Source organism: Oncorhynchus gorbuscha, linkage group LG12 (genome assembly GCF_021184085.1).
Source record: "Oncorhynchus gorbuscha isolate QuinsamMale2020 ecotype Even-year linkage group LG12, OgorEven_v1.0, whole genome shotgun sequence".
In the NCBI taxonomy this organism is placed as follows: domain Eukaryota; kingdom Metazoa; phylum Chordata; class Actinopteri; order Salmoniformes; family Salmonidae; genus Oncorhynchus; species Oncorhynchus gorbuscha.
In genome coordinates, this window is record NC_060184.1 from 38889780 (window position 1) to 38917132 (window position 27353).

A 27353-nucleotide genomic window follows, 5' to 3' on the forward strand; every position below is an offset into this window, starting at 1 on the left:
TTAATGACTCCAACCTAAGTGCATGTATTTCTGTATTTCATTTTTTACTGAATTTGCAAATAATAATAATAATAATGTTATTATGGGGTATTCTGTGTAGATGGGTGACAAAAATATAAATTTAAAACCTTTTGAATTCAACTGTAACACAACAAAATGTGGAATAAGTCGATGGGTATGAATACTGAAGGCACTGTAGACCCTGTCATGAAGAAGCCTCTGGTTACAGAGTTCAGTCATTTGTCCCTATGGGGTACAATTTGGGAGTCACAGTATAACCCTTTGATTTGTCCCTTTAGAGCAGGGATTGTTAACTAGATTCAGCTGCACAACGATTTTTTCTTTAGCAGATGATCCTGGGGCCTAGACATAATTACAAATAATTTGTAGACTGCAAGAAGTCCAAACAGACATATGCCTAAAACATAATTATTTCAAACCTTGCTTATATTTGTATATGGTCACGTGTCTTACTATCACGCGTGCAAATACCTGGGAACAGATTTCCTAAAGTAAAATCCCTTGGAGCTGATTTCCTGGTGTTGTTACAATCTTTCATAGCCAACAATGAAAACTCAAAATATAGACATTTGATTTTTTTCTCAGAAAACTTGGGAGCCAAATAAAACCACCCACAGGCCGAATTCGGCCCATGGGCCGCCAGTTGGGGTACTCTGCCCTAGGGGAACCCTCTTCAGTTCCATTTTGAACCCTCTCATGAAGAACCCTCTGGTTCCAATGTAGAAGCAATGAAAATTATACTTCTAGGATACTAAAGATGTGCTTATGGCACACACTGTAAAAAATGACCTGTAATTTTACAGAACTTTTCCCGGGTACGGAGTTACAGTAAAAATACAGTACTTTACAATTCAATTAAGATGTGAATGTGCTGGTGAGGGCTCATTTGCATATTTAAGGGGCATTGTCTGAAATATTTGGTATTTGAGCCAACCGTTTGTGGAAGTGTTGTACCTGTTTAAGTGGTTTTATCATCATGTTGATGAATTTGTCCACTCAGTTCTACAATCTTTGTAAGCGCTTGTCTCGATCAAGAAGTGCACTGTTAACTTCTTTGGGGTAGGGGGAGGTATTTTGACGTCAGGATGAAAGGCGTGCCCAAAGTAAACTGCCTGCTACTCAGGCCCAGATGCTAGGATATGCATATAATTGGTATATTTGGATGGAATACATTCTAAAGTTTCTAAAACTGTTAAAATAATGTCTGTGAATATAACAGAACTGAAATGGCAGGTGAAACCCCAATGACAAACCATCCCAAAAACATTTTTTTTTCATCCTACCACTGATTTCAATGGCTGCCATTTTTATAATAGGGCGAAATCATGGCAGATTGCAGTTCCTAGGGCTTCCACTAGATGTCAACAGTCTTTAGAAAGAGTTTCAGGCTGGTTTTTTGAAAAACGAGGGAGAAGAAGTCATTTTTCTACGGGCTTCCATTTTGGCTGTAGTGTTTCCATGTGCATTGCCGAGCTGGCACATTCTTTTTGTTTATCTCCGGTAAAGACAATAACGATTCTCCGTCTTAAATTGTATTGTTTATTTGCGTATTAGGGTACCTAAGGATTGATTATAAAAGTTGATTGACTTGTTTGGATAAGTTTATTGGTAACGTTTGGGACTAATTTTGTATGCATTTTGACCGATGGAAACCGAGCGGATTAATGACGGAAGCGCGCCAGCTAAACTGAGTTTTTATGAATATAAAGAAGAAATCTATCGAACAAAAGGACCATTTTTAATGTAACTGAGGCCTTTTGGAGTGCCAACAGAAGAAGATCTTCAAAGGTAAGGCATATATTATATCGCTATTTCTGACTTTCGTGTCGCAACTCCCTGGTTGAAAATGATTTGTTATGCATTTGTGGGCTGGACGCTGTCCTCAGATAATCGCATGGTTTGCTTTCGTAGTAAAGCCTTTTTTAAATCTGACACCTTGGCTGGATTAACAACAAGTTAAGCTTTATTTAATGTTTATAGTAAGTTAAGAAGTTGCAGTTTCCAGTAACTTAATGGCAGTTGGCCATCGGGAAGTTAATGTTTTTGCAGAAAGTTGTTATTGTAAAATTTACAGTAACTTACTGTGTCTGATCTCTGTCACGCTCACTGATCTGATGGTGTGGAAGGAAGATCAGTTTGCTGCCAACCAAGATTTTGAGGCCAGGTGAGGCTGGGTCCCAAGTGTGCTCACCATAAATAATGCTTAGTAGTTGTCACCGAATGTTATAAGCTTTCTTTTAATAAAAAAAGTTCAGTGAGCTACTGGCAGCTAGTTGCAAGTAAATGACTGTGCATTTTACAATAACTTACTGACATCTGGTTGCCAGTTAAGCGGCCAAGAAGTTACTGGCTGTTCGTTGCCTGTGAGTTACTAGCAGTTACTGGCTATTAAGTTAATGTGAATTTTACAATAACGTCTAACGTCTACTAACATCCATTAAGTTACTGTGACAATGTCAGCTCTTTAATGTCACATGCTCTTACAAAGTTTGCAGAACTAACCGTGTTAAAAAGAGGCGGCCAACCTTTGACAACATAACCATCAACCACTTAAACTGGTACCACCCTTCCACTGACGGTTGCCATAAATACACATATATTAGACCCAGGGTTTTCTGTTAGCCGGCATTTGCTGGCTTTTGTCCGATAATAAAATGAAAAGCTGACAAAATAAAACTGTTGCTGGCCAAAATGACCGTGAGAAAAAAAATCCCATTGCAAAATAATGCTTTTTATTAATTGATGGAAATACATTTGACAGTCATGCTTATCGGTCTATGGGATCATTTGCATAATAGTGGAATTAAATTTGTGTGTGTGTATTTTCGTTAGTCATAATGTAGCCTATCTTATTTATTCAACACAACTATCACACACGCACAGCAAACACAGCCTATTATGAGTGTGATTTCTCCTGCAGCTCCTAAATCATGTCATTGTATAAGCCCATTCATTGCGTAACAATTCTAAATGCAAACGCGTGTTAAAAAAAGTTGATGCACTTTCAAAAAGAGCTAAGCCAAAAAAAATAATAATAATTCTCAGCCGGTAGCCTAACATGCTGACCAGACCGGACACGTCGCTTGCGCGAGCGTAGCAAAATAAATTTGGAAATCCATGTTATTCAATTATTGCACCCACACCGCTCGCGCGCGCCAATGATCGTCTGTGTTGCCACGGGCTAAAATAGAACTCCTTACTATTTCTGACGCAGGTCTCGCTGTAAGTCCTGCCTCTCCTATCTCCTCATTGGTTTATAGAAGCAGGTACCCATGTGCCATCTCCTACCCACGTGGGTGATTGAAATACGAACTGTTTCGCCAGTTGCTGTGGTAATACTTTGAAAGTGTAGATGATGATCACCATATAAGCTCAAAGATGAAAAAGCCTGGAAGGAGGAGAGATGATTAGAAACGATTCAGTTGGCCGTTTTATGTGTGGATTAATTGTTGGAATAGAGGACCTTGTGCATTTCAGGTAAAATAACAACTCAATGTTTATATCCCAGGACAAATTAGCTAGCAAGTGCAAGCATGTTTAATGCTTTTATACCTGTCCCCAAATTAATGTCATTGGTTCAGAGTTTGTTTTGATATTTTAACATGCGTGTCATGATCACGTTTAGTGTAGGGGACAAAATAGATTTATGGACGATAGTGCACAATAGCGCACGATGGCGCAAGAGCGCAGCCGGTTTGGGTACCGTATAATTGAAGCACGCCTCCCATTCACAATTCAAGTGCTGGCAACAGGCTATCAGCGCGTCACCACCACTTTACAAAGTTGGAGTCAGTATGCATTTTGAAAACATAGGCCTACTTAATTATTTGAAACCTATAAAAATGCTTTACTTCATATTATGAGGCATGTCTTACCTTGCTTTAAAGTAGCCTATAAGCAAATCCGACCATGGAAACGTGGAGGCAATCATTTTATAAAGGCGCAAGAGTTTCAAGTTTGGAGAACCTTACAATTCATTCTACAATTTCTACCGATCTGCCAGTTATGATTTTCATATGCGCATTTTCGTGAAACAGTTTAATTTCAATAATAAAATTTGCTGCAGAAGGGACTGGTGCACTTCACAAAATAGATGGCATCATGAGGTACAAAAGTATGTGGATATATTGAAGCAACATCTCAAGACATCAGTCAGGAAGTTGAAGCTTGGGCGCAAATGGGTTTTCCAAATGGAAAATGACCCCAAGCATACTTCCAAAGTTGTGGCAAAATGGCTTAAGGACAACAAAATCAAGGTATTGGAGTGACCATCACAAAGCCCTGACCTCAATCCCATAAAAACTGTGTGGGCAGAACTGTAAAAGCATGTGCGAGCAAGGAGGCCTACAAACCTGACTCAGTTACACCAGCTCTGTCAGGAGGAATGGGACAAAATTCACCCAACATATTGTGGGAAGCTTGTGGAAGGCTACCCAAAACGTCTGACCCAAATTAAACAATTTAAAGGCAATGCTACCAAATACTAATTGAGTGTATGTAAACTTCTGACCCCACTGGGAATGTGATGAAAGAAATCAAATCTGAAATAAAACACTCTCTACTATTATTCTGACATTTCACATTCTTAAAATAAAAACGTCTGCCTCCCTTTCTATATGTCTTGATTAGTGGTCAACTGATTATGATTTTTCAACACTGATACCGATACCAATTAATAGTGGACCAAAAAAAGCCGATGCTGATTAATCAGACGATTTTTATATATATTTGTAATAATGACAATTACAACAATACTGAATGAACAATGAACCCTTTTATTTTAACTTAATATCATACATAAATACAATCAATTTAGTCTCAAAGAAATAATGAAACATATTCAATTTGGTTTAAATAATGAAAAAACACAGTGTTGGAGAAGTAAAATTGCAATATGTGCCATGTAAAAAAGCTAACGTTTAAGTTCCTTGCTCAGAACATGAGAACATATGAAAGCTGGTGGTTCAATTTTCCCAGTTCTTCAATATTCGAAGTTAAGAAGTTTTAGGTTGTAGTTATTATAGGAATTATGACGCGTCGACTATTTCTCTCTATACAATTTGTATTTCATATACCTTTGACTATTGGATTTTCTTACAGGCACTTTAGTATTCCCAGCCTGAATAGGCTTGAAGTCTTGGCTTGAAGTCTAGGCTTGAAGTCATAAACAGCGCTGTGCTTCAAGCATTGCTAAGAGCTGCTCACATACACAGTATAGTGCTGTTTGAATGAATCAATGCTTAGGAGCCTGCTGCTGCCTACCACCACTCAGTCAGACTGCTCTATCAAATATCAAATATCAAATCATAGACTTAATTATAATAAACACACAGAAATACGAGCCTTTGGTCATTCATATGGTAAAATCCGGAAACTAGCATTTCGAAAACAAAACGTTGATTCTTTCAGTGAAATACGAAACCATTCCGTATTTTGTCGAACGGGTGGCAACCCTAAGTCTAAATATTGCTGTTACATTGCACAACCTTCACTGGTATGTCATAATTATGTAAAATTCTGGCAAATTAATTTTGGTCTTTGTAGGAAGAAACACAGTTCGCAACTAAAAAAATATACTTCTGTGTATTGATTTTAAGAAAGGCATTGATGTTTATGGTTAGGTACATTTGTGCAACGAATGTGCTTTTTTCGCGAATGCTCTTTTGTTAAATAATCACCCATTTGGAAAAGCTGAAGTAGGCTATGATTCAATGATAAATTAACAGGCACTGTATTGATTATATGCAACGCAGGACAAGCTAGTTAACCTAGTAATATCATCAACCATGTGTAGTTTACTGCCCCCCCCCAGTCCCAAAGACGTTTTGAGTAGCTTGGATGAATAAGGTGCCCAGAGTAAACTGCCTGCTACTCAGGCCCAGTTGTTAATATATGCATATTATTAGTAGATTTGGATAGAAAACACTGATGTTTCTAAAACTGTTTGAATGATGTCTGTGAGTATAACAGAACTAATATATGGCAGGCAGAAACCTGAAAAAAATCCAACCAGGAAGTGGGAAATCTGAGGTTTGTAGTTTTTCAAGTCATTGCCTATTGAATATACAGTGTGTATGGGGTCATTTTGCACTTCCTAAGGCTTCCACTAGATGTCAAAAGTCTTTGGAACCTTGTTTGATGCTTCTACTGTGAAGGAGGGGGGGAAGGGAGCTGAATGAGTCAGAAGTCTGCCAGAGTGGCATGAGCTGATCATGCGCGCTCACGTGAGAGGTAGCTGCGTTCCATCGCATTTCTACAGATAAAGGAATTCTCCATTTGGAACATTATTGAAGATTTGTTAAAAACATCATAAAGATTGATTCTATACTTCGTTTGACATGTTTCTACGAACTGTAATATGACTTTTAGTTTGAACTTTCACCTGGACTTGCCCGTGCGTCGTGAATTTGGATTGTGTACTAAACGCGCGAACAAAAAGGAGGTATTTGGACATAAATGACGACTTTATTGAACAAATCAAACATTTATTGTGGAACTGGGATTCCTGGGAGTGCATTCTGATAAAGATCATCAAAGGTAAGTGAATATTTGAATATCATGAATATCATGTTACACAATATATGTATGTTTTGTTCGATAATGTGCCTATTTATATCAAAAAGATTCAGTTTACATTGGCACGTTACATGCAGTGATGTTTTGATTCCAAAACATCTGGTGATTTTGCAGAAATACTCATAATAAACATTGATAAAAGATGCAAGTGTTATTCACAGAATTAAAGATAGACTTAACCTCTATGCAACCGCTGTGTCAGATTTCAAAAAAACTTTACGGAAAAAGCATCATCTGAGAACGGCACTCAGTACCCAATTCAGCCAAAGAAAACTCTGCCATTTTGGGGTCAACATTAGTTAGAAAAAACGCTATAAATATTCACTTACCTTTGATGATCTTCATCAGAAGGCACTCCCAGGAATCCCAGTTCGACAATAAATGACTGATTTGTTCCATAAAGTTCCATAAAGCCCGTCATTTATCCACTTGTTGTTAGCGTGTTCAGCCCAGTAATCCATCTTCATGAGGAGCGAGCACTTCCTCCAGACAAAAACTTGAATAGGCACTGTTTGGAAAATTGATTTCTCACTTCCTGTTTGGATTTCTTCTCAGGTTGTCTGCCATATGAGTTCTGTTATACTCACAGACATCATTCAAACAGTTTTAGAAACTTCAGAGTGTCTTCTATCCAATACTAATAATCATATCTTCTATCTTCTATCCAATACTAATAATCATATGTATATATTAGCATCTGAGATAGAGTAGGAGGCAGTTCAGTTTGGGAACGCTATTCATCCAAAAGTGAAAATGCTGCCCAAAATGCTATCCCAAAAAATATAAGTTTAATGCTAGCTAGCAACTTACCGTGGCTCATTGCAGCCATAAGGTCCTTTTGACGCTGCACTCGCGTAACAGGTGGTCAGCCTTCCACGCAATTTCCTCAGATTGCAATGTAATCGGCCATAATCGGCATGAAAAAAGGCTGATTACCGATTGTTATGAAAACTCGAAATCGGCCCTAATTAATCGGCCATGTCGATTAATCGGTCGGACTTTAGTCTTGATATACTATTTTTATCAATTACTCATTACATATGTTTACTACTGGTGACATATGTAACAGGGAAGTGATCAAAATAAACAATCAAAGGGCAAACAATTCACACAATGAAACAATTAATGTGCAAAAATTGGCAACTCAATAATCAGCTAGGCCTATTGCCATATGCTCTGTCCAAACTGCGAGCTTCCCAAATAGGCATAGGTCTACAAAATTGTAATTTGAAACAATCCGCAGCTTTAAAAAAAATCAAATGGTTCTCATTTCCTCTGTAGCTAAGTCATGCTTTATTTGATTTATTACTGTATAGTGAAATGATTTATTTCAATTTACTTCCCTAGCATATTCGCCAGGCCGACTGAAATACTTCCTCATATGCCACTCTCCTGTTCTATTGGTTTTTATATCAACTTTATTTTGCTGTCCATGAACAAAGACAATCTTAGTATATTAGCAACCCATCCTAGTTGTTCCATCATTAGATTCCACCTCATTCTACGTTACTAACTGATATTTTAATATCTGTTTACATATGGAACCGCTCTCATCAGGTGCACTGTTCAACATTTTGGCAAATGTTTGAAAATTATGTTTTATTGGCTGCTTCATTACAGGAGTTGCATGTTCTGTTAAGATGAATTACCATAATCTAAATCTGATTTCTTTCATTCTTAGAACCGTGGGTGGATGCCCTGGGTAACATAAGGATCCGGTAAATTTTTCAAATGGCCGGTAAATTAAAATCTTCCCGGTTAAGTTGTCCACCGACACATTTTACTAACGGAAACTCTGATTAGACCACGCTCCCCAAATATTCTAATTTACTGGTCCCCAGCAAAAACACAACGAAGGCTGATCAATAGCGAAAACACAGCAAAGGCTGGTCCCCAGCAAAAACACAATGAAGGCTGGGCCCCAGCGAAAGCACAACAAAGGCTGGTCACCGGCGAAAACACAAACATTTATATCAGCATATAGGGCCAGTAGACATATGTAGACATAGGACAATGTCGTCCTCTTACCTGTCTTGATGCCGTGTGTAAACCCGGAACAGCCTGTGGAGAAAGAGCACCCCCTGCTGTTGACCGGCTGCATGGCTCTGTAGGTGTAGCCGCTGACACGGCAGGCCTTGCTGTAGTAGGGCGAGCCCACTGAGCCACAGAAAGCAGGGTGGGCCAGTGTCGAGGCATGGGACACCGGAGGACCCAGCAGCTTAGACCCAGACACCATGCCGGGACACATTGTCGAGGTGCCAAAGTTCAGAGGTCTCGAGCTGAGGGTGGTCGAAGGAGCTCCGGGGTGTGCGATGTGGACGTAGTAGCTGGAGAAGCAGGCGGGGTCGGCGGTGCAGAGGCAAGGGTGGGGGCTGAGGGTCAGGGCTGCATGGGAATGGGGTTGGGCCACGGAGGGCGATGTCACCAGGCACTCCCGCTTCATAGGGGTCATTGCAGTGTTTAAAGGTTGTTCTTCTGAGTCAGCATAGGCCTTCTGACCCAGGAACAATGCTAGGCGGTGGCAGTACTCCACAGAACCCTCTGGGGGGCAGCAGTAGTACGGTCTCAGCTCTGCCTCAACCTGCTCCTCTTTGACGACAGGCTTCAGCGGGTAGGCTAGCCTGCTGCGTGACTGGTAGCCTGGTTTGGTTAGCCGGTGGGTGCAACCTCCAGACTCCCACTCCACTTTGGGCTCAAAGTTGGACTTCTTGCAGCCTCCCTGTTCTGGAATCAACTTCCTTCCCTTCTGCTTAGGCTGGCGGCCACACTGTTTAAGATTCAGTCGCGGTTGCTTCTGCTTCACATCACATGATGCGGCGCTCGTGGTCTTGCAGTCGGTCGTCTTAGTCGATGTTGGTTTCACTCGCTGTTTGCTAGTTGCGGAGGTGCTCGTTAACTTTAGCAGCGCGGCAGCGTTGAGTCCGGCTAGCCGTCGAGGAGCAGGGGTGTGTAACATCTGTAGAGTCATCATCGCAGTCTCTTTCTTCTCTCCTTTATCTGGTTTGGTCCGTTTCTTGGAGACTTTCTTGGCCTTTTTGGAGCATCGGCACAGTTCAGGCTTGTGCAATACGGAGGCCTTGCTGCTGCTGGCCCTTTGAGCTTTAGGACCTCCGGCCACCCCGCCACTAGCTGGATCTGTCCCCAGGGTTGACTCACCGCTGGAGGGCTCCTCCTGCTGTCTCCTGGCCTGTTTTCCAGCCGGCTGGGTCTCGTTGGGTCTCTCCAACAGCAGACTGTTCACCGCCTCAGCGTTGAGAGAAGCTAGCCGTCGCTTACGCGGCTCTGGAAATGGAGACTCCTGCACATCACTGGTGGTTTTGGGAATCATCTTCTTCGCCAGGAGTTTCCCCTTGGCTTCGCCTTTTTCTTTGCCCAGTTTCTTGATCCGGGATTCAGGTTTGACGGGCGGTTGGGTAGGCGAATCATTCCCCGTCTCATTGGTGTCCTCCTGCTCCTGGATGTCCTCCTCCAACCGCGTGAGTAAAACGTGACAGCTAAGTCCCTCTTCCTCTGAAAACCCTCCCCTTCCTCGTAAGGGATATGATTTCCTGCCCCGCCTCCTATTCCGTTCCGGCGCCTTCTCCCGTATCTCTTTAACCCCTCCCCTTCCTCGCTTGGTCTTACACTTTTTCAAGGTCCTGCCGAATCGTAGCGTGCGCTCAAGCCAGGCCCCGCCCATGGTCTCACCATGTGGCCTATGGGGGCAGTGTTCCCGCCTCCCTGTGCTGCGGCTCTGGCTGAGGGAACCTTCGTTCCGGGCGTGGATCATCACATGCTGCACCACTGGGAATGGGGAGGAGAGACAAATTGTTAATGTCACTCCTATAAACAGGATAATACTGCCTGGGTGGTATTCATTAGCCACCAAGCGGAAGAAAACAGACTGAAACAGGGAGGGATTACCTGAAGTTGTCCAATAAGAAACACTTCTTTCTTTTCTTATTTCTCATAGTTTTTGTTTTGCTACAGTGAATACAACTCTAGTATCTTTTCAATCCCTAGCCTATCGCCTAATCCCTTCCACATATATACGTACATACCCCTTCAGGTTTCACTAATACCATTTTGGTCTCTAGTCCCTTATCCTAACCCTTCTACCCATCTGATAAGACTGGACAGATGAAAACACTATAGAAGCACCACTTATGGAGCAAAGAGTCTTGGAGGGCTAGATGGAACATCATTATACTGCTTACTCATACTCTCCTATCCATTTCTTACAGTTCCGTAAACACTGAAGTGGTAGGGGCCCCTGGGGAAAGAGCTTAGGGTCCGAAATAAAACCAGGCCAACACGAGCCGCATACCACAGAATACCAGAATACCGCATACCATCTTATCCATATTCACAACAAACAAAAATCCCCGGAGAGAGAACTGTGTATTCAAACGTGCCAGTCTTATCCAATAGGGATACCTACCTACCTTAATTCAGTGTGAAACATACGCCGTTCGGAAGGGAGGGGCGATGGCCTCATACGTCTTGTCTTAATCAATAGTTTGGTAGAATCAGGATGATTTTTTTTGTCCCAGAAAAACACTCTAAAAGTGATGAATGTGCCTTATGAAGAATCCAAAACAGCCAATACAAGAGATATGATTCTCAACATCCAACAATAGGCCTATTGATGGTTATTGGCGCTGCCCTACATGTTCGGGATTTTGTATTAAAGCTGAAAAAAGCTACTCATTATGTCCACATTATGAACAATAAAATGAAATACCCTATACACTCACATGTATCATTTTTTTCAATAAATCATGGAAAATAGAGAGGTGCGCGACTAAATATTGCCATTATCCATTTCATTTATCCGCAGGCCGCCAGCTACCAATCCCCTGTGCTAAACAATAAAAATAAGGAACACAAAAAGGAATGCGGTAAAACTGAAGTGCATGCCAACGCAATCAAAACAAATGCAAAATAGTCAAAACAGGATTCCTTCCTTATGAGATCGTGTGAGAGGTCAGGAATTCCATCTGCACAGGGACAATGTTCTGACACCTTTTGGCATTCTAAACGGACAATCTAATTTTTCAGACATTCTAATCCATCAGACATTCTATACTGAACCAAAAAATTAAACACAACATGTAAAGTGTTGGTCCAATTTTTCATGAGCTAAAATAAAAGTTCCCAGAAATGTTCCATATGCACAAAAAGCTTCTTTCTCTCAAATTTTGTGCACAAATTTGTTTACCTCCCTGTTAGTGAGCATTTCTCTTTTACCAAGATAATCCATCCACCTGACAGGTGTGGCATATTAAGAAGCTGATTAAACAGCATGACCATTACACAGGTGAGAGTTGTGCTGTGGACAATAAAAGGCCAATCTAAAATCTGAAGTTTTGTCACAAAACAAAATGTCACAGATGTCTAAAGTTGTGGGAGCGTGCAATTTGCATGCTGACGGCAGAAATCATTAACAGAGCTGATAATTTAATGTTAATTTCTCGAGCATAAGCCGCGTCCAATGTCGTTTTAGAGAATTTGGCAGTACATACAACCGGCCTCACAACCTTTTGTGTGGAAAAACGTATCCTGATTACATGGGCCTGGCTCCCCAGAGGGTGAACTTGGGACCCAAGTGGGTGGGCTTATGCCATCCCAGGCCCACTCATGGCTGCGCCCCTGCCCAGTCGTGTGAGATCCATAGATTAGGGCCCAATTCATTTATTTACATTGACTGATTTCCTTCTATGAACTGTAACTCAGTCAAATCTTTGAAATTGTTGTATGTTGTGTTTCTATTTTTGTTCAGTGTATTTCAGCAAACATTCTACATACAGCAATCATTCTAAATCAGCAGAAACCAATTAGACAACATGACATAATGTTTGTATTAAATAATTGTTACATGAATGTAGAGCCCAATGACACCAGCTTCATCTGGCAAACAAGTTACAAAACAACCATGTCCTGTGTAACCTAGTCTACAGGCTATTAAACACAGACACCTAATAAACGTATCTAGCTACTGTATCTTGCCTACCAAGCTACTCCACGTTTAGACAAATGCAGATAAACACTTATTTCAATGACCAGGGGTTAACCTATGTAATTACACCTTAAAACGGTATGAAATATGGGGGCAATGAGTGACCAACAACTTGCCCAAAATACCCCGTACAGGGTAAGGTGTTTTGAACTGATGCGGGGGTTATTTTGAACACTTTCTATGCCCGAATTAAAAAATATAAAACACGAGGCGTCGGCTTGTTTTTGTCGTTAAATGGTCTTCAGGTAGTCTACAGTCCATCTAAATCGATTCAAAACACTGCATGTAACATCGGAGCTTCGCTCTGGTAACCCATTTAACTTGATCAAACATACCAAACGTCCGATAGTCTACTTGAGGACATCGGGGCCGACATACAGTAGACAGGCTGCGCCTCGCTCGCTTGAAGTCTGTGAGTAGCCTGCCATCCGAAGTAACTGCTTTATCTATGGGGCTATGGGCGACCCGAACACACATCGCGGCCAAAATAAGACTGCCACAATCACATATTCCATGCCATTTATGAAAATAATATCGAAATAATTCGATTTTCTAACACTATTTAGTATGAAACCCATGGATATCGCATGCTAGCAAGCTACAGCTATCGATTCTGCAAGGCAGAAGCGAAAATAGGTTCTGCACTCCTTTTTGGATGGGCTCGGAACGCAACTTCAACACCCGGCACTCGAAAACCGTTACGGAATAAATATTTAGAGATATTAACTTACACACTCCGTCATACTGTGCCTGGAGATGCGTCGAAATAGTTATGGACTGGTGTGATGGCTGAACTGATCTCCGTACTGGGGGAGAGCAGGGGAGTAGAGAGAAAGCGAGAGAGAGAGAGAGAGAGAGAGAGAGAGAGAGAGAGAGAGAGAGAGAGAGAGAGAGAGAGAGGACGGTGGCTGCCTGAGCGATGTGCTTTGCTCTTCCTGGTTTGGCTTCACCGATTTGCAGAAAACTTAATCTTAACCATTTGCTATGCAGACAAGCCTCGCTGACATCCAGTCTTCCAATGGCGAAAACGCCAGGCTGTTTATTTCAAGAATACAACCTAAATATTTGTAGAATTTGCGTCCCCTTGCGAAGTGGCTCGAATTACTTGGTTCAACTCGATTAATGCACGGGCTATGGAGCGATGTTGCCCCCCTCAACGCCAGCCTCACCCTGTCATTATGTCGTGACCAGACCAGACCCAACCCAGACCACATCCAGTAAACCCACAATCTGTGTTTTCACACATCGCCTGGTGTGTACGGATATCACAACAACATTGTAATGTACACACAGGAATGTAAAGCATGCGGGGAAACAACACCAGTTCATTCCCATTCCCTGTGGTTGAATAATTACAGTTCATTCCCGTTCCCCGTGGTTGAATAAAATGATCATTATTTTCAGATCACAGTCCATAATGTTATTAGCCTAATATGTGTTTTGTTGCGCGCCCCAAAAGTTCTAATTGGATATGGAAAGAATTCTCATTTCAGTCAATCTATAGGCTAGGGTCCAAATGATTGTAATAATATATGCCATTTAGCAGACGCTTTTATCCAAAGCGACTTACAGTCATGTGTGCATACATTCTACGTATGGGTGGTCCCGGGGATCGAACCCACTACCCTGGCGTTACAAGCGCCATGCTCTACCAACTGAGCTACAGAAGGACCATATTGGCCAATATGCCTGTCCCTATTGGCCAGGCATATTGGCCGCTTCATGTGCATTACCGCTAATAGTCCTGTTTTATCTGTTTTATTACATGATATTTTGCTTTATTATGCCTAAAAGCACACACGACCCAGGCCTGTTGCAGAGGAATTAGCATAATCCAGCACAACAATAATATGCGGGCCTCCACCCCACGTGTGATAACGGGCATATTACGACAACACATTTTAAAGATCCAAACACTGAGCACACTCGTTTTTTGTTTTGTTTTGTGCAGGTGTCAGGTGATTGCAATAATGCTTAGGCGGCGATTCTCAATAGTCCTGAGTGGCTTCATTCCTCTCCTTGTCTCCTTTCCTTCAACTGCACAGAAATTATCTGGACAGCTTAAATCAAATCCTCAGGGTATCCACCGTTGCTTTTCCTGGCTTATGTGATTTCAGATCTGCGCAGATGAAGGAGGTGAGGAAGCTCCTTTAGACTATCGAAATTAAGGAGAGAAGACAAGGAGAGGAAGCTGTTGTAGACTATTCAGATGGACCCTATACTGTTTGACCACCCCTACGCCTTGCATGAAGGTGAACATTTATGATTTCATGGCCAAGACATCTGACCAACCGTCGCTATTTCTGATGTTGCCTATGTTTCCAGAATATCCCCATTGAACCCAAGGTATTTCTATATATCTAGATGAATATATGTACCCACACGTTCAACATTTCAGTCATAAATCTGGTTGAGGAAAAGGACCGGGGCTGCAAACTGAACAGGACGTGAACAGGACGTTAAGGGACAATATCAGACGACTTGAACCCTTCAACTAAGACAACTGACATTTCTTCTTGTTTGACAATAGACAGAGCCATCTTCACTCCTTGAATAATGTCAAATCAAATATATTGTCTGTGTACACAGTCTAGCAGATGTTATAGGGGAAACCTTAGGATATACGTTACTATAGCGTGTAACAATGCTGTAAAAAGTCAAACAAGTACATAAATATTCAAAAATAAAATTAAAATCAAGAAATGTCGGGACGAATCCAAATAAACGTTCGGAGCAAATCATTTAAGAAACAACACACGTTTTTATTACTGCAAGTCAGCGCCATCTCAGACAATCCATTTAAGACATTTGTAACCTCTATAAGCCTACCTAAGTTAAACTTTTCACTGTATGACACAGCAACCATACAGTGGAGAGGATGAACGTGCAAGTGTTTCGTAATAACAAGTTAATAAGCAGTTTACACAGCTAATCATGACTGACAGTTTTCCATATTTCATTTATTACATCATTATGCAGGCCTCTATGACTGAGGGTACAAGCAGTAGTCAACTCCTGAAAAGTGCAGTGCACTTCAGATAGGCTAAGTGCGTTACCGTTTTTCTCAGGGATGTAGGCCTAACGATTCACCGCATCAGTCCCAGATTCAAATGTTTAAGATAGATAGAAGAGCATCGGTCGTCGGACCTCAAATCGATCCAAATGTAGCATGCATCGGTCCGAAAATATATTCTAAAATTACGAATCACCGGTTCACATTTTTTGTTGTTGTTGTTGCTCATTTAACATTCTTTCTACCTTCCGAAAATAACTCTTATTTTGTGACAACTGATACGTCCTCTCCTTCAGTGTCGAACTGCATGTAATTGTATTGACACGTCTCTGACCTACAACTCGTTTTGCATGCCGAACAACCCAGTGCAATATCAGTAGCGTCGTCAAACTACGCACTGTGCCCAGTTTCCTGGACCTTTCAGCATTCAAACGCTAAAATGGCTTCCATGATATTAAGCTTTATTCGGCGATTGACAACCTATGCAAATTGCTAGGTTATTGTTATCTAAACCCTGTTAAAAAAATGTATTTTACCGGAATAAAAGTAAGCTACAGGAGAACTCATCTGACTATACCTGCTGAATCGGGCTGACAATAGAATTTATTTGGATTGTTCAAGTTCAACATCAGCAAGACATTTCGTAATGTGCGCTTTAAACAATCAGTGTATATGGTACTTTTTGTTTTTTTAGATATATGGTAACGTTGATCATTTCACAAGGAGGACAGCAATCACTTTTGCGAGGCACACTGCGTGGCAGAAGCCAGAGAAGAAAAGATCACTCTGTAAAAACATCCAAATGGTCAAAAAACATTCGATTTTGAGATGGGGGTGAAACGCAAAAGCTGTGCTATATTCTCATTGGCTATGTCATAGCTCATTTATAAATGATACATAAATACATGATACATATTGATACACATTCATTCTAACCTTGTATACCACACTCTTAACCCTTTTCACGTGAGGGAACTGGCCTATATGGATAGGGCTAAACTGAAATGTTTCTTACAGAAGAAATATGAAAAGTATATGCATGGTAGCAATTGAAAGGGGACAGTTTGGAGATGATGGAAAAATGATCAGACCAAAAAGGTGAGGGACACAACTGTTCACCTGACATAAGACTGAATCCGAATGTACACAGTTTATTTTATGTGCATTTCACATTTACTGTACTTTTTCGCCGCATTTGTTGATAACGAAATCTGAAAATACTCAACACATTATTATTAAGTGACATGATAAGAATATTTCTGTGAAATGTGAGGTAGGTGCAACATAAGACAAACAAAATGACAAGGCTTTGAGTGAGAGGACTAACTGGTGTCTCCAAGTGGCCACACACCTCTCCAAAGGGTGCACAGTTCCTGAGTCATTTCAATGCATTTTTATGACTCAAAGAAGAGTCTTAAAAAAACATTTATAGTTGGATCTCTCCTAGCTGTGCCTTTGAGGAACTAGAGCAAGCACACTTGTAGTTTTGGTTGGAACACAGCCCTGCATCCCCGCCATCACACAATTACTGTTGTTTACGCAATCCAAAGAAGGTCCATTATAAACCTAAATCTGGGTTAGGAGGGCATAATTTGAAAGCTTGTTCTATTGCCAACACGACTAGCTAAATTATACAATACGATATCAAAGTGGCAGGCTTTCACAATGCAATTCGGAGAAACAGATCATAATTTGGGTGCTCATAGAAAAGGAGTCATAAGTGCATTCAGGTGCGTGTGCTGCGGCAAATTTGATTCACAATAGAAAACCGTAGGCTCATTCTGTTCAGATCAACCCAGGGTATGAAGCCATGTCATCTTGTAACTGTACATCAACATAGTGATCATAAACGTTGGCACTGTATATGACATGTATTTTATATTATGGAAATGTGAAGTACACATTTGACTCACGGGTGTTTGTCTTGCTTGCTTGTTTGACTTCAATGTGGTACAATACTCAATGTCTCACCTTTCAAAATACAGTCCTCTTAGTTTACAGCATTTCCCTCACTCAAAAATATATATATTTTTTTTGCTGAAGTTGCCCAATTAGTGGGAGGGATGGGGACAATTTCTTGTCGTGCGAGGTGCTCAAGTTCAGAGCAGCTGTCAGTCAAAACCCATACAGTGCTGTGAAGTGGAGAAGCTGAACTCTGAAGTCATGTATAGCATGTTACTGTACAGCCACTGCGTTACAATTTAGGCATTTAATTCAGTGTCCAAATCTGCCATTTTCAAACAGTTTATGAGTGTAAAGTGTTAAAAATACAGATGCAAGTTGGAACCAAATAAGGTGCTTGGGAGTGATACCATAGGGGAACTACTTTAGGTTCTCTGAAGAACCATACAAAAAAAAATCTAAAATCCGAAATGTTTCGGCCCTCCAGCACCATAATTGAATACTTGTTACAGGGTTTTATTTGAATACTTCCCAGGGTTATTGCCATATTTCGCAGGTGCCTTTCCAGTGAATTTGAGATTTAACGTTGACTGTTTGGTAGTGACAGAGAAATGGTTGTTAGATTCATTATTTTTCCGTCCTGTGGCCTTTACCAAGTGAGATAAACCAAATGAAGACAATACAAAATATATTTCATAAGGCCGTCTTATGAGGGCCTAGTTTTACCCTAATACAGTGTGTCATGTTTTGTCATTGATTATCATGTCTTGTCTCTGTGCTTCCCTTCTATTCGTTTCCCTCTGCTGGTCTTATTAGGTTCTTTCCCTCTCTCTCCCCCTTCCTCTCTCCCTCTCTCGCTCTCTCTCTCTCTATCGTTCCGTTCCTGCTCCCAGCTGTTCCTCATTCTCCTAACTACCTCATTTACTCTTTCACACCTGTCCCCTATTTTGCCCTCTGATTAGAGTCCCTATTTCTCCCTCTGTTTTCCGCTTCTGTCCTTGTCGGATCCTTGTTTGATGTTCGCTGTTCTGTGTCCTTGTTCCGCCCTGTCGTGTTTTTACCTTCTTCAGATGCTGCGTGTGAGCAGGTGTCAATGTCAGCTACGGCCGGTGCCTTCCCGAAGCGACCTGCAGTCTGTGGTCGCGTCTCCAGTCGTTCCTCTCTACTGACGAGTGGATTTCAGTTTTCCTGTTTTTGCATTTACCTAGATAATATCCAGGATTATCGCTTTTGTTTAAGACTGGAATAAAGACTCTGTTTCCGTTAAGTCGCTTTTGGGTCCTCATTCACCTGCATAACACAGTGGCCTGAAACTCATTACAGGCCACAACAGGCCTGCAAGTCATATCATGCTGGCTTGTAAAGTGGCATGTAATTCCTATTGGAGTGGGGATATCCAACATTTGAAAATGTTTATTTATTTGGAATGATTGCCAGGGTTGGGAAGTCTAAGATATGAGACTACTTTAAACATCTGAACTGGAACAAGCGTTTCAGTAACGGGTGCAATAAATCCAATTTACAGATTGGAATACTTCAGAAAAAATGTGTTATTTATATTTGAGTTGCATAAGATTAATAAATCAATGCAAAAACAGATACTGAAACAAATTATTCTAAAAGTCGACCTACAACAGAGCATCCTGGGAAATAAGATGGGCGTGGTTTTGGTTCAACTCTGGATATTAACAACAACACTGGGATTATTTTACACCGCTGAGTGTTAATTTAAATCTTGAATCAACACTAGAAATGCTACACCAAACAAATCAATACTAGTTAACACTCACTGGCTAATATGCAGTGTGCTATGAAAGGGAAACGTCTGCAGGCTTCCATACAATTAAATAACCTTTTAGAATTCTGAAGGAGCGTAGATTGCCAAGAGAAGAACCTAAAGTTTTTTTTTAATCGTGCAAGAATTCTCCAAGGAACATTTTTTCAGTGCAGGTTTAGTACCATAGTACTCAATGCAATCACGATACTTGATACCAAGACAACAAGAAATAAGGCATATTAGCCAAAGTCACAGAATGGCACTTCATCCAGACAGATCAACTCAGATACTGCCCTGTTCAATCATTCGGCATCTTTTGAGTTCAATATCATTACATTTGCATTTTTTATATACAAATTTTCCAAAGACAGCCATGCATGCATGAATTAACCAATTACACGTTTTTTATTTTACCAATCTAACAACATAAAAGGTAATCATTTACCATTCAAATAATCTCTATTGGTAAACTGGGTAAATCAATATGTAGCCTCGGCCTATCCGCAATACAGGTGAATGCGTATTCAATAGGTGCGTACATGCAGTTATTAAACTTGTTTTGTCTGATTTCATGGTGCTACAATCTGTTTCCCTTCCATTTGGGACTTATTGTATTGTACTGATCTACTACATTTGAACAGAAGTATCTTATTTTATAAAAATGTGCATGGTCTCTTTAAAAGAACTGCACTTGCTGATTTTGTCCCCCAAATATTGCGTTGCTCCTCAAGAAATGCTGCCGGCCATGACACACCTCTTGCAGGTTGAGTTCAATAACTACAGGCAGATGCATTTCACTACAGCTGGCCATGCTTTCCACCTGGCTACCCCTACCCCGTTCAACTGCCCGGCATCCTCCACAGCAACCCGCCCAAGCCCCCACCATTTCTCCTTCACCCATATCCAGATAGCTGATGTTCTGAAAGAGCTGCAAAATCTGGACACCTACAAAATCAGCCGGGCTAGACAATCTGGACCCCATCTTTCTAAAATTATCTGCCGAAATTGTTGCAACCCCTATTAATAGCCTGTTCAACCGCTCTTTCTTATCGTCTGAGATTCCCAAAGATTGGAAAGCTACCACGGTCATCCCCCTCTTCAAAGGGGGTGACACTCTAGACCCAAACTGCTACAGACCTATATCCTACCCTGCATTTCTAAGGTCTTCGAAAGCCAAGTTAACAAACAGATTAATGACCATTTTGAATCACATCGTACCTTTCTACACTATGCAATCTGGTTTCCGAGCTGGTCATGAGTGCACCTCAGCCACGCTCAAGGTCCTTAACGATATCATAACCGCCATCGATAAGAGATATTACTGTGCAGCCGTATTCATCGACCTGGCCAAGGCTTTCGACTCTGTCAATCACCACATTCTTATTGGCAGACTCAACAGCCTTGGTTTCTCAAATGATTGCCTCGCCTGGTTCACCAACTACTTCTCTGATAGAGCTCAGTGTGTCAAATCGGAGGGGCTGTTGTCCGGACCTCTGTCAGTCTCTATGGGGGTGCCACAGGGTTAAATTCTCGGGCCGACTCTATTTTCTGTATACATCAATGATCTTGCTCTTCCTGAGGATGATTCTCTGATCCACCTCTATGCAGACGACACCATTCTGTATACTTTTGGCCCTTCTTTGGACACTGTGTTAACTAACCTCCAGACGAGCTTCAATGCCATACAACTCTCCTTCCGTGGCCTCCAACTGCTCTTAAACGCAAATAAAACTAAATGCATGCTATTCAACCGATCATTGCCCGCACCTGCCTGCCCATCCAGCATCACTACTCTGGACGGCTCTGACTTAGAATACGTGGATAACTACAAATACCTAGGTGTTTGGCTAGACTGTAAACTCTCCTTCCAGACTCACATTAAGCATCTCCAATCAAAAATTAAATCTAGAAGAATCGGCTTCCTATTTCGCAACAAAGCTTCCTTCACTCATGCTGCCAAACATACCCTAGTAACACTGACCATCCTACCGATCCTTGACTGTGGCGATGTCATCTATAAAATAGCCTCCAGCACTCTACTCAGCAAACTGGATGTAGTCTATCACAGTGCCATCCGTTTTGCCACCAAAGCCCCATACACTACTCACCACTGCGACCTATTGGCTGGCCCTCGCTTCATACTCGTCGCCAAACCCACTGGCTACAAGTTATCTACAAGTCTCTGCTAGGTAAAGCCCCGCCCTATCTCAGCTCGCTGGTCACCCTAGCAGCACCCACTCGTAGCACGCGCGCTCCAGCAGGTATATCTCATTGGTCACCCCCAAAGCCAATACCTCCTTTGGTCGCTTTTCCTTCCAGTTCTCTGTTGCCACTGACTGGAAAGAACTGCAATTTTTTTTTTTTTTTAAATCACTGAAGCTGGAGATTCCCATCTCCCTCACAAGCTTTAATCCCCAGCTGTCAGAGCAGCTCACAGATCACTGCACCTGTTCATAGCCCATCTGACTGTATGTTTTGTTCATTCCATGTGTAACTCTGTGTTATTGTATGTGTCGAACTGCTTTGCTTTATCTTGGCCAGGTCGCAGTTGCAAATGAGAACTTACCTGGTTAAATAAAGGTGAAATAAATACAAATTAAAAATGTATGGTGCAGTGCCAGAGGAAGTTTTGAATAGGTCAGTAGCCTACAGAGTATGAGAAGCATTCCTGACGTAGATAATCTAAACTAAGCGTTTGGACAAATTTCAAATGTAGTAGCAGGTCCATGTAGAAGAAACAACCCTTTACATAATACCATACAAGCAGTGTTCTGCTAATATAACAATGTTAACATTTAATCTTTCATTATTATCATTCCCAGTTGAGACGGATACTGTGCCTATCAGCATTTCGTCTGGTGGTAATGGGGCTACCTTGTCAAACATGTCAGAGTGGTCATACCTTCCTGTGTGGTGTCCCGTATACCACAGGAGTTCCCTGATCCTGGCGCAGAATACACAGGGCTTCTCCCTCCCTCCTAACTAATAACAATCAATTCAATAATGGAAAAAGACAATACAAGTAAAAGTTGTGTCTAGTAAAACTGTAATGCCAAGTCTCTCTCCATTCAGAGACATCAGTATCAAGCCCATCTGTCAGTCATCACATCATCTTGCAATTCTCCTTGTGCTGGCTCCATAAAATGTTTCTGTGAACACATTTTTTTTTAAACTAACTATGCAAGTCAGTTAGTCAGTTAAAAACAAATTATGTTTTACAATGACGGCCTACCAAAAGGCCTCCTCCGGGGACTGGGGCCCGGGATTTTAAAAATGTAATATAAATATAGGACAAAACACACATCACAACACTAAATAATGAGAGACCTAAGACAACAACATAGCAAGGCAGCAACACATGACAACACAGCATGGTCGCAAGCAACACAACATAACAACACAACATGGTAGCAGCACAAAACATGGTACAAACATTATTGGGCACAGTCAACAGCACTAAGGTCAAGAAGGGAGTGACAACAATACATCACACAAAGCAGCCACAACTGTCAGTAAGAGTGTCCACATAATCACTGCTATATACCAATGGCAGTTAGGACAGGTAATATCTGACACACAAACAGGTACTATGTAGGTACAAACAGGTACTATGTAGGTACAAACAGGTACTAATTTTGTTCACCCCGTTGACGACCGTTGGTGAGCAGGCAAGAGGCGAGTTCTTTACCAGAGCCCCAGAGCCTCAAAGCTGTTGCCAATGACAGGTGAAGGTTGCTGGCCGGATACTTGCCAACTGTTCCACTCGTAGGAATGCTCATAGCGAGGGTATGTCTGCATGATGCTGATCAGGGCCCCCTTGTTGGTCAACTTTATGCTGCATGTTCGGCTGCAAACAACTACAGCAGGCAATCTTATGAGGTCGTTTTGACTGGGAGGGCCTGTGACCGAGTGATATAATACACAAGCTAAGTAGTAAATAGCATTTTATTCTAAAGAAAGGTCAAGCCGGGTATTTTTTAATACAACTTCACACAACACCTGTCATTGTTGATGACGCTGTATGTGTCATCAGGGCAGTAACTCAGATCACTATCAGAGGCCTCATGATGCCGTGTCCTTTTCATAGGAGTCCAGGGAGATTCTAGCAACAACCAATTAGGTGTGACAAGGGTACTTGAGTCGCATGACACACTTTTATTCAGAGGTCTTGCCTGACAAGCTGTGAAAATAGCAAGTGAACAATGAAATAAATTATTTTGGAGGTTGTGTAACTATTACTAAGAATAGTAAAGCCCCCTTTACTGGCTCAAATAGCTGTCCAATCTCCCTGTTACCAGCCCTTCGCAAAGTTTTTGAAGAAATTGTGTTTGACCAGATATAATGTTATTTTACAGTAAACAAATAGACAACAGACGTCCAAGCAAGCTTATAGGGAAAGACATTCAACAAGCACAGACTTTACACAAACTACTGATGATTGGCTGAAAGAAATTGATGACAAAAATATTAATGGGTGCTGTTTTGTTCGACTTCAGTGTGGCATTTGACTTTATCAATCATAGTCTGCTGCTGTAAAAACTTGTGTTATGGCTTTACATCCCATGCTATATTCTGGATAAAGAGTTACCTGTCTAAAAACACAGAAGGTGTTGTTTAATGGAAGCCTCTCCAACATAATCCAAGTCGAATCAGGAATTGCCCAGGGCAGCTGTCTAGGCCCCTTACTTTTTTCAATCTTTACTAACGACATGCCACTGGCTTTAAGTAAAGCCATTGTGCCTATGTATGTGGATGACAACACTATAAATGTCAGCTACTACAGCGACTGAAATGAGAAATGCAACACTTAAGAGCAGCAGTTAGTTTCAGAATGGATGGCAAGGAATAAGTTAGTCCTAAATATTTATTAAACTAAAAGCATTGCATTTGGTACAAACCATTCACTAAACCTCAACTAAATCTTGCAATAAATAATGTGGAAATTGAGCAAAGGTGACTAAACTGCTTGGAGTAACCCTGGATTGTAAACAGTTGCTAAGATGGGGAGAAGTCTGTCCCTAATAAAGCGCTGCTCTACCTTAACAGCACTGTCAACAAGGCAGGTCCTATAGGCTCTAGTTTGGTCGCACATGGACTACTGTTCAATCGTGTGGTCAGGTGCCACAAAGAGGGACTTAGGAAAATTGCAATTGGCTCAGAACAGGGCAGCACGGCTGGCCCTTGGATGTACACCGAGAGGAGGAGAGATTGACTTCATCACTACTTGCATTTGTGAGAGGTATTGACATGTTGAAAGCACCGAGCAGTCTGTTTAAACGACTAGCATAAAAGCTCAGACACCCATGCTTACCCCACAAGACATGCCACCAGAAGTCTCTTCACAGTCCCCAAGTCCAGAACAGACAATGGTAGGCGCACAGTACTACACAGAGCCATGACTAAATGGAAATCTATTCCACATCAGGTAAATGATGCAACCTTATGGAACAGCTGGGACTGTGAAGCAACAAACATTGGCACATGCATACACACAAACAATAACATACGCACTACACACATGGATGTTGTGTTGTAGATACAGTTGAAGTCAGAAGTTTACATGCACTTAGGTTGGAGTCATTAAAACTCAATTTTCAACCACTCCACAAATGTCTTGTTAACAAACTATAGTTTTGGCTAGTCAGTTAGGACATCAACTTTGTGCATGGCACAAGTACATTTTCCAACAATTGTTTACAGACAGATTATTTCACTTATAATCCACTGTATCACAATTCCAGTGGGTCAAGAGTTTACATACACTAAAATGACTGTGCCTTTAAACAGCTTGGAAAATTCCAGAAAATGATGTCATAGCTTTAGAAGCATCTGATAGGCTAATTAACCTAATTTGAGTCAATTGGAGGTGTACCTGTCAAGGCCTACCTTCAAACTCAGTGACTCTTTGCTTGACATCATGGGAAAATCAAAAGAAATTTGCCAAGACCTCAATTTTTTTAGCCCTCCATAAGTCTGGTTCATCCTTGGGAGCAATTTCAGAATGCCTAAAATTACCACGTTCATCTGTACAAACAATAGTACGCAAGTATAAACATCACGGGACCACGCAGCCGTCATACCGCTCAGGAAGGAGAAACGTTCTGTCTCCTAGAAATGAACGTACTTTGGTGATTAAAGTGCAAATCAATCCCAGAACAACAGCAAAGGACTGTGTGAAGATGCTGGAGGAAACAGGTACAAAAGTATCTATATCTACAGTAAAACAAGTCCTATATCGACATAACCTGAAAGGCCGCTCAGCAAGGAAAAAGCCACTGCTCCAAAACCGCCATAAAAAAGCCAGACTATGGTTTGCAACTGCACATGGGGACAAAAATCTTAATTTTTGGAGAAATGTCCTCTGGTCTGATGAAACAAAAATAGAACTGTTTGACATAATGCCCATCGTTATGTTTGGAGGAAAAAGGGGGAGGCTTGCAAGCCAAAGAATACTATCCCAACCGTGAAGCACGGGGGTGGCAGCTTCATGTTCTGGGGGTGCTTTGCTGCAGGAGGGACTGGTGTATTTCACAAAATAAAAGGCATCATGAGGAAGAACAATTATGTGGATATATCGAAGCAACGTCTCAAGACATCAGTCAGGAAGTTAAAGCTTGGTCGCAAATGGCTCTTCTAAATGGACAATGACGCCAAGCATACTTCCAAAAGTTGTGGCAAAATGGCTTATGGACAACAAATTCAAGGTATTGGAGTGGCCATCACAAAGCCCTGACCTCAACCCTATACTATATTTTTGGGCAGAACTGAAAAAGTGCGTGCGAGCAAGGTGGCCTACAAACCTGACTCAGTTACACCAACTGTCAGTGTCACGCCTTGGTCATTGTAGTTTGTGTTTTTGTTTATGTTTGGGTAGGCCAGGGTGTGACATGGGTTTATATGTTGTGTTTCGTATTGTGGTTTTATTAGCATTGGGATTGTGTATGATTAGGGGTGTGTCTAGTTAGGCTTGGCTGCCTGAGGCGGTTCTCAATTGGAGTCAGGTGATTCTCGTTGTCTCGGATTGGGAACCGTATTTAGGTAGCCTGAGTTCGCTTTGTATTTTGGTGGGTGTTTGTTCCTGTCTCTGTGTAGTGTTCACCAGATAGGCTGTAATAGGTTTCACATTCCGTTTTGTTGAGTTATTTCATGTATCGTTCCGTTTTCCTTCATTAAAGTCATGAGTAACCACTACGCTGCATTTCGGTCCGACTCTCTTCTTACAACAGACGAACGCCGTTACAGTCAGGAGGAATGGGACAAAAATCACCCAACTTATTGTGGGAAGCTTGTGGAAGGCTACCCAAAACATTTGACCCAAGTTAAACAATTTAAAAGGCAATGCTACCAAATACTAATTGAGTGTATGTCAACTTCTGACCCACTGGGAATGTGATGAAAGGAATAAAAGCTGAAATAAATCACTCTACCATTATTCTGACATTTCACATTCTTAAAATAAAGTGGTGATCCTAACTGACCTAAGACAGGGCATTTTTACTAGGATTAAATGTCAGGAATTGTGGAAAAACTGAGTTTAAATGTATTTGGCTAAGGTGTATGTAAACTTCCACTTCAACTGTATGTGGTAGTAGAGTAGGGGCCTGAGGGCACACAGTGTGTTGTGAAATCGTATTGTAATGTTTTTACTATTGCCTTAGCAGCAGCTAATGGGGGTCATTAAACAAATATAAAATTGCAATCACATTGCTGGACATGTTATGATACCCACCTTTGCGCCTTCTGGTAGGTCACCGGCATCCATTCATGACTAGGGGTTCAGTCTTGCACCCAACTGTTAAATTTGTCTAACAGAAAAACAGGGTCAACGATTATCATCATCCCTCAATTATAAACATAGCTCAAGAAATAACAATCTCATTTGGAAGCTAATTATATGCTTTACATATGTTAATTGGATTAGATTCAGGCCGGTGAAACCGTTACACTATGCAACCAACTGTGACATGTTTTGCTATGGCCCGGGGTTGGTTTGAGTTTGTTGCTAATAGTTCATACGCTGTTGTAGTCTGACATGAGTTAGCCAGTACCACCATAGCTGAATAAAA

General features: G+C 41.4%; 1 protein-coding gene across 1 annotated transcript in view; it reads right to left on the reverse strand.

Annotated features, from left to right (window-relative positions):
• LOC123990371 (bromo adjacent homology domain-containing 1 protein-like) overlaps window positions 1-27353 on the reverse strand; it is a 65733-nt gene that overhangs the window by 14461 nt on the left and 23919 nt on the right. Inside the window, exon 2 of the mRNA XM_046290937.1 lies at window positions 8626-10380. Within this exon, the coding sequence (XP_046146893.1) occupies window positions 8626-10366 (1741 nt within the window). The 5' untranslated portion in view covers window positions 10367-10380. The remainder of the gene's footprint in view (window positions 1-8625; window positions 10381-27353) is intronic.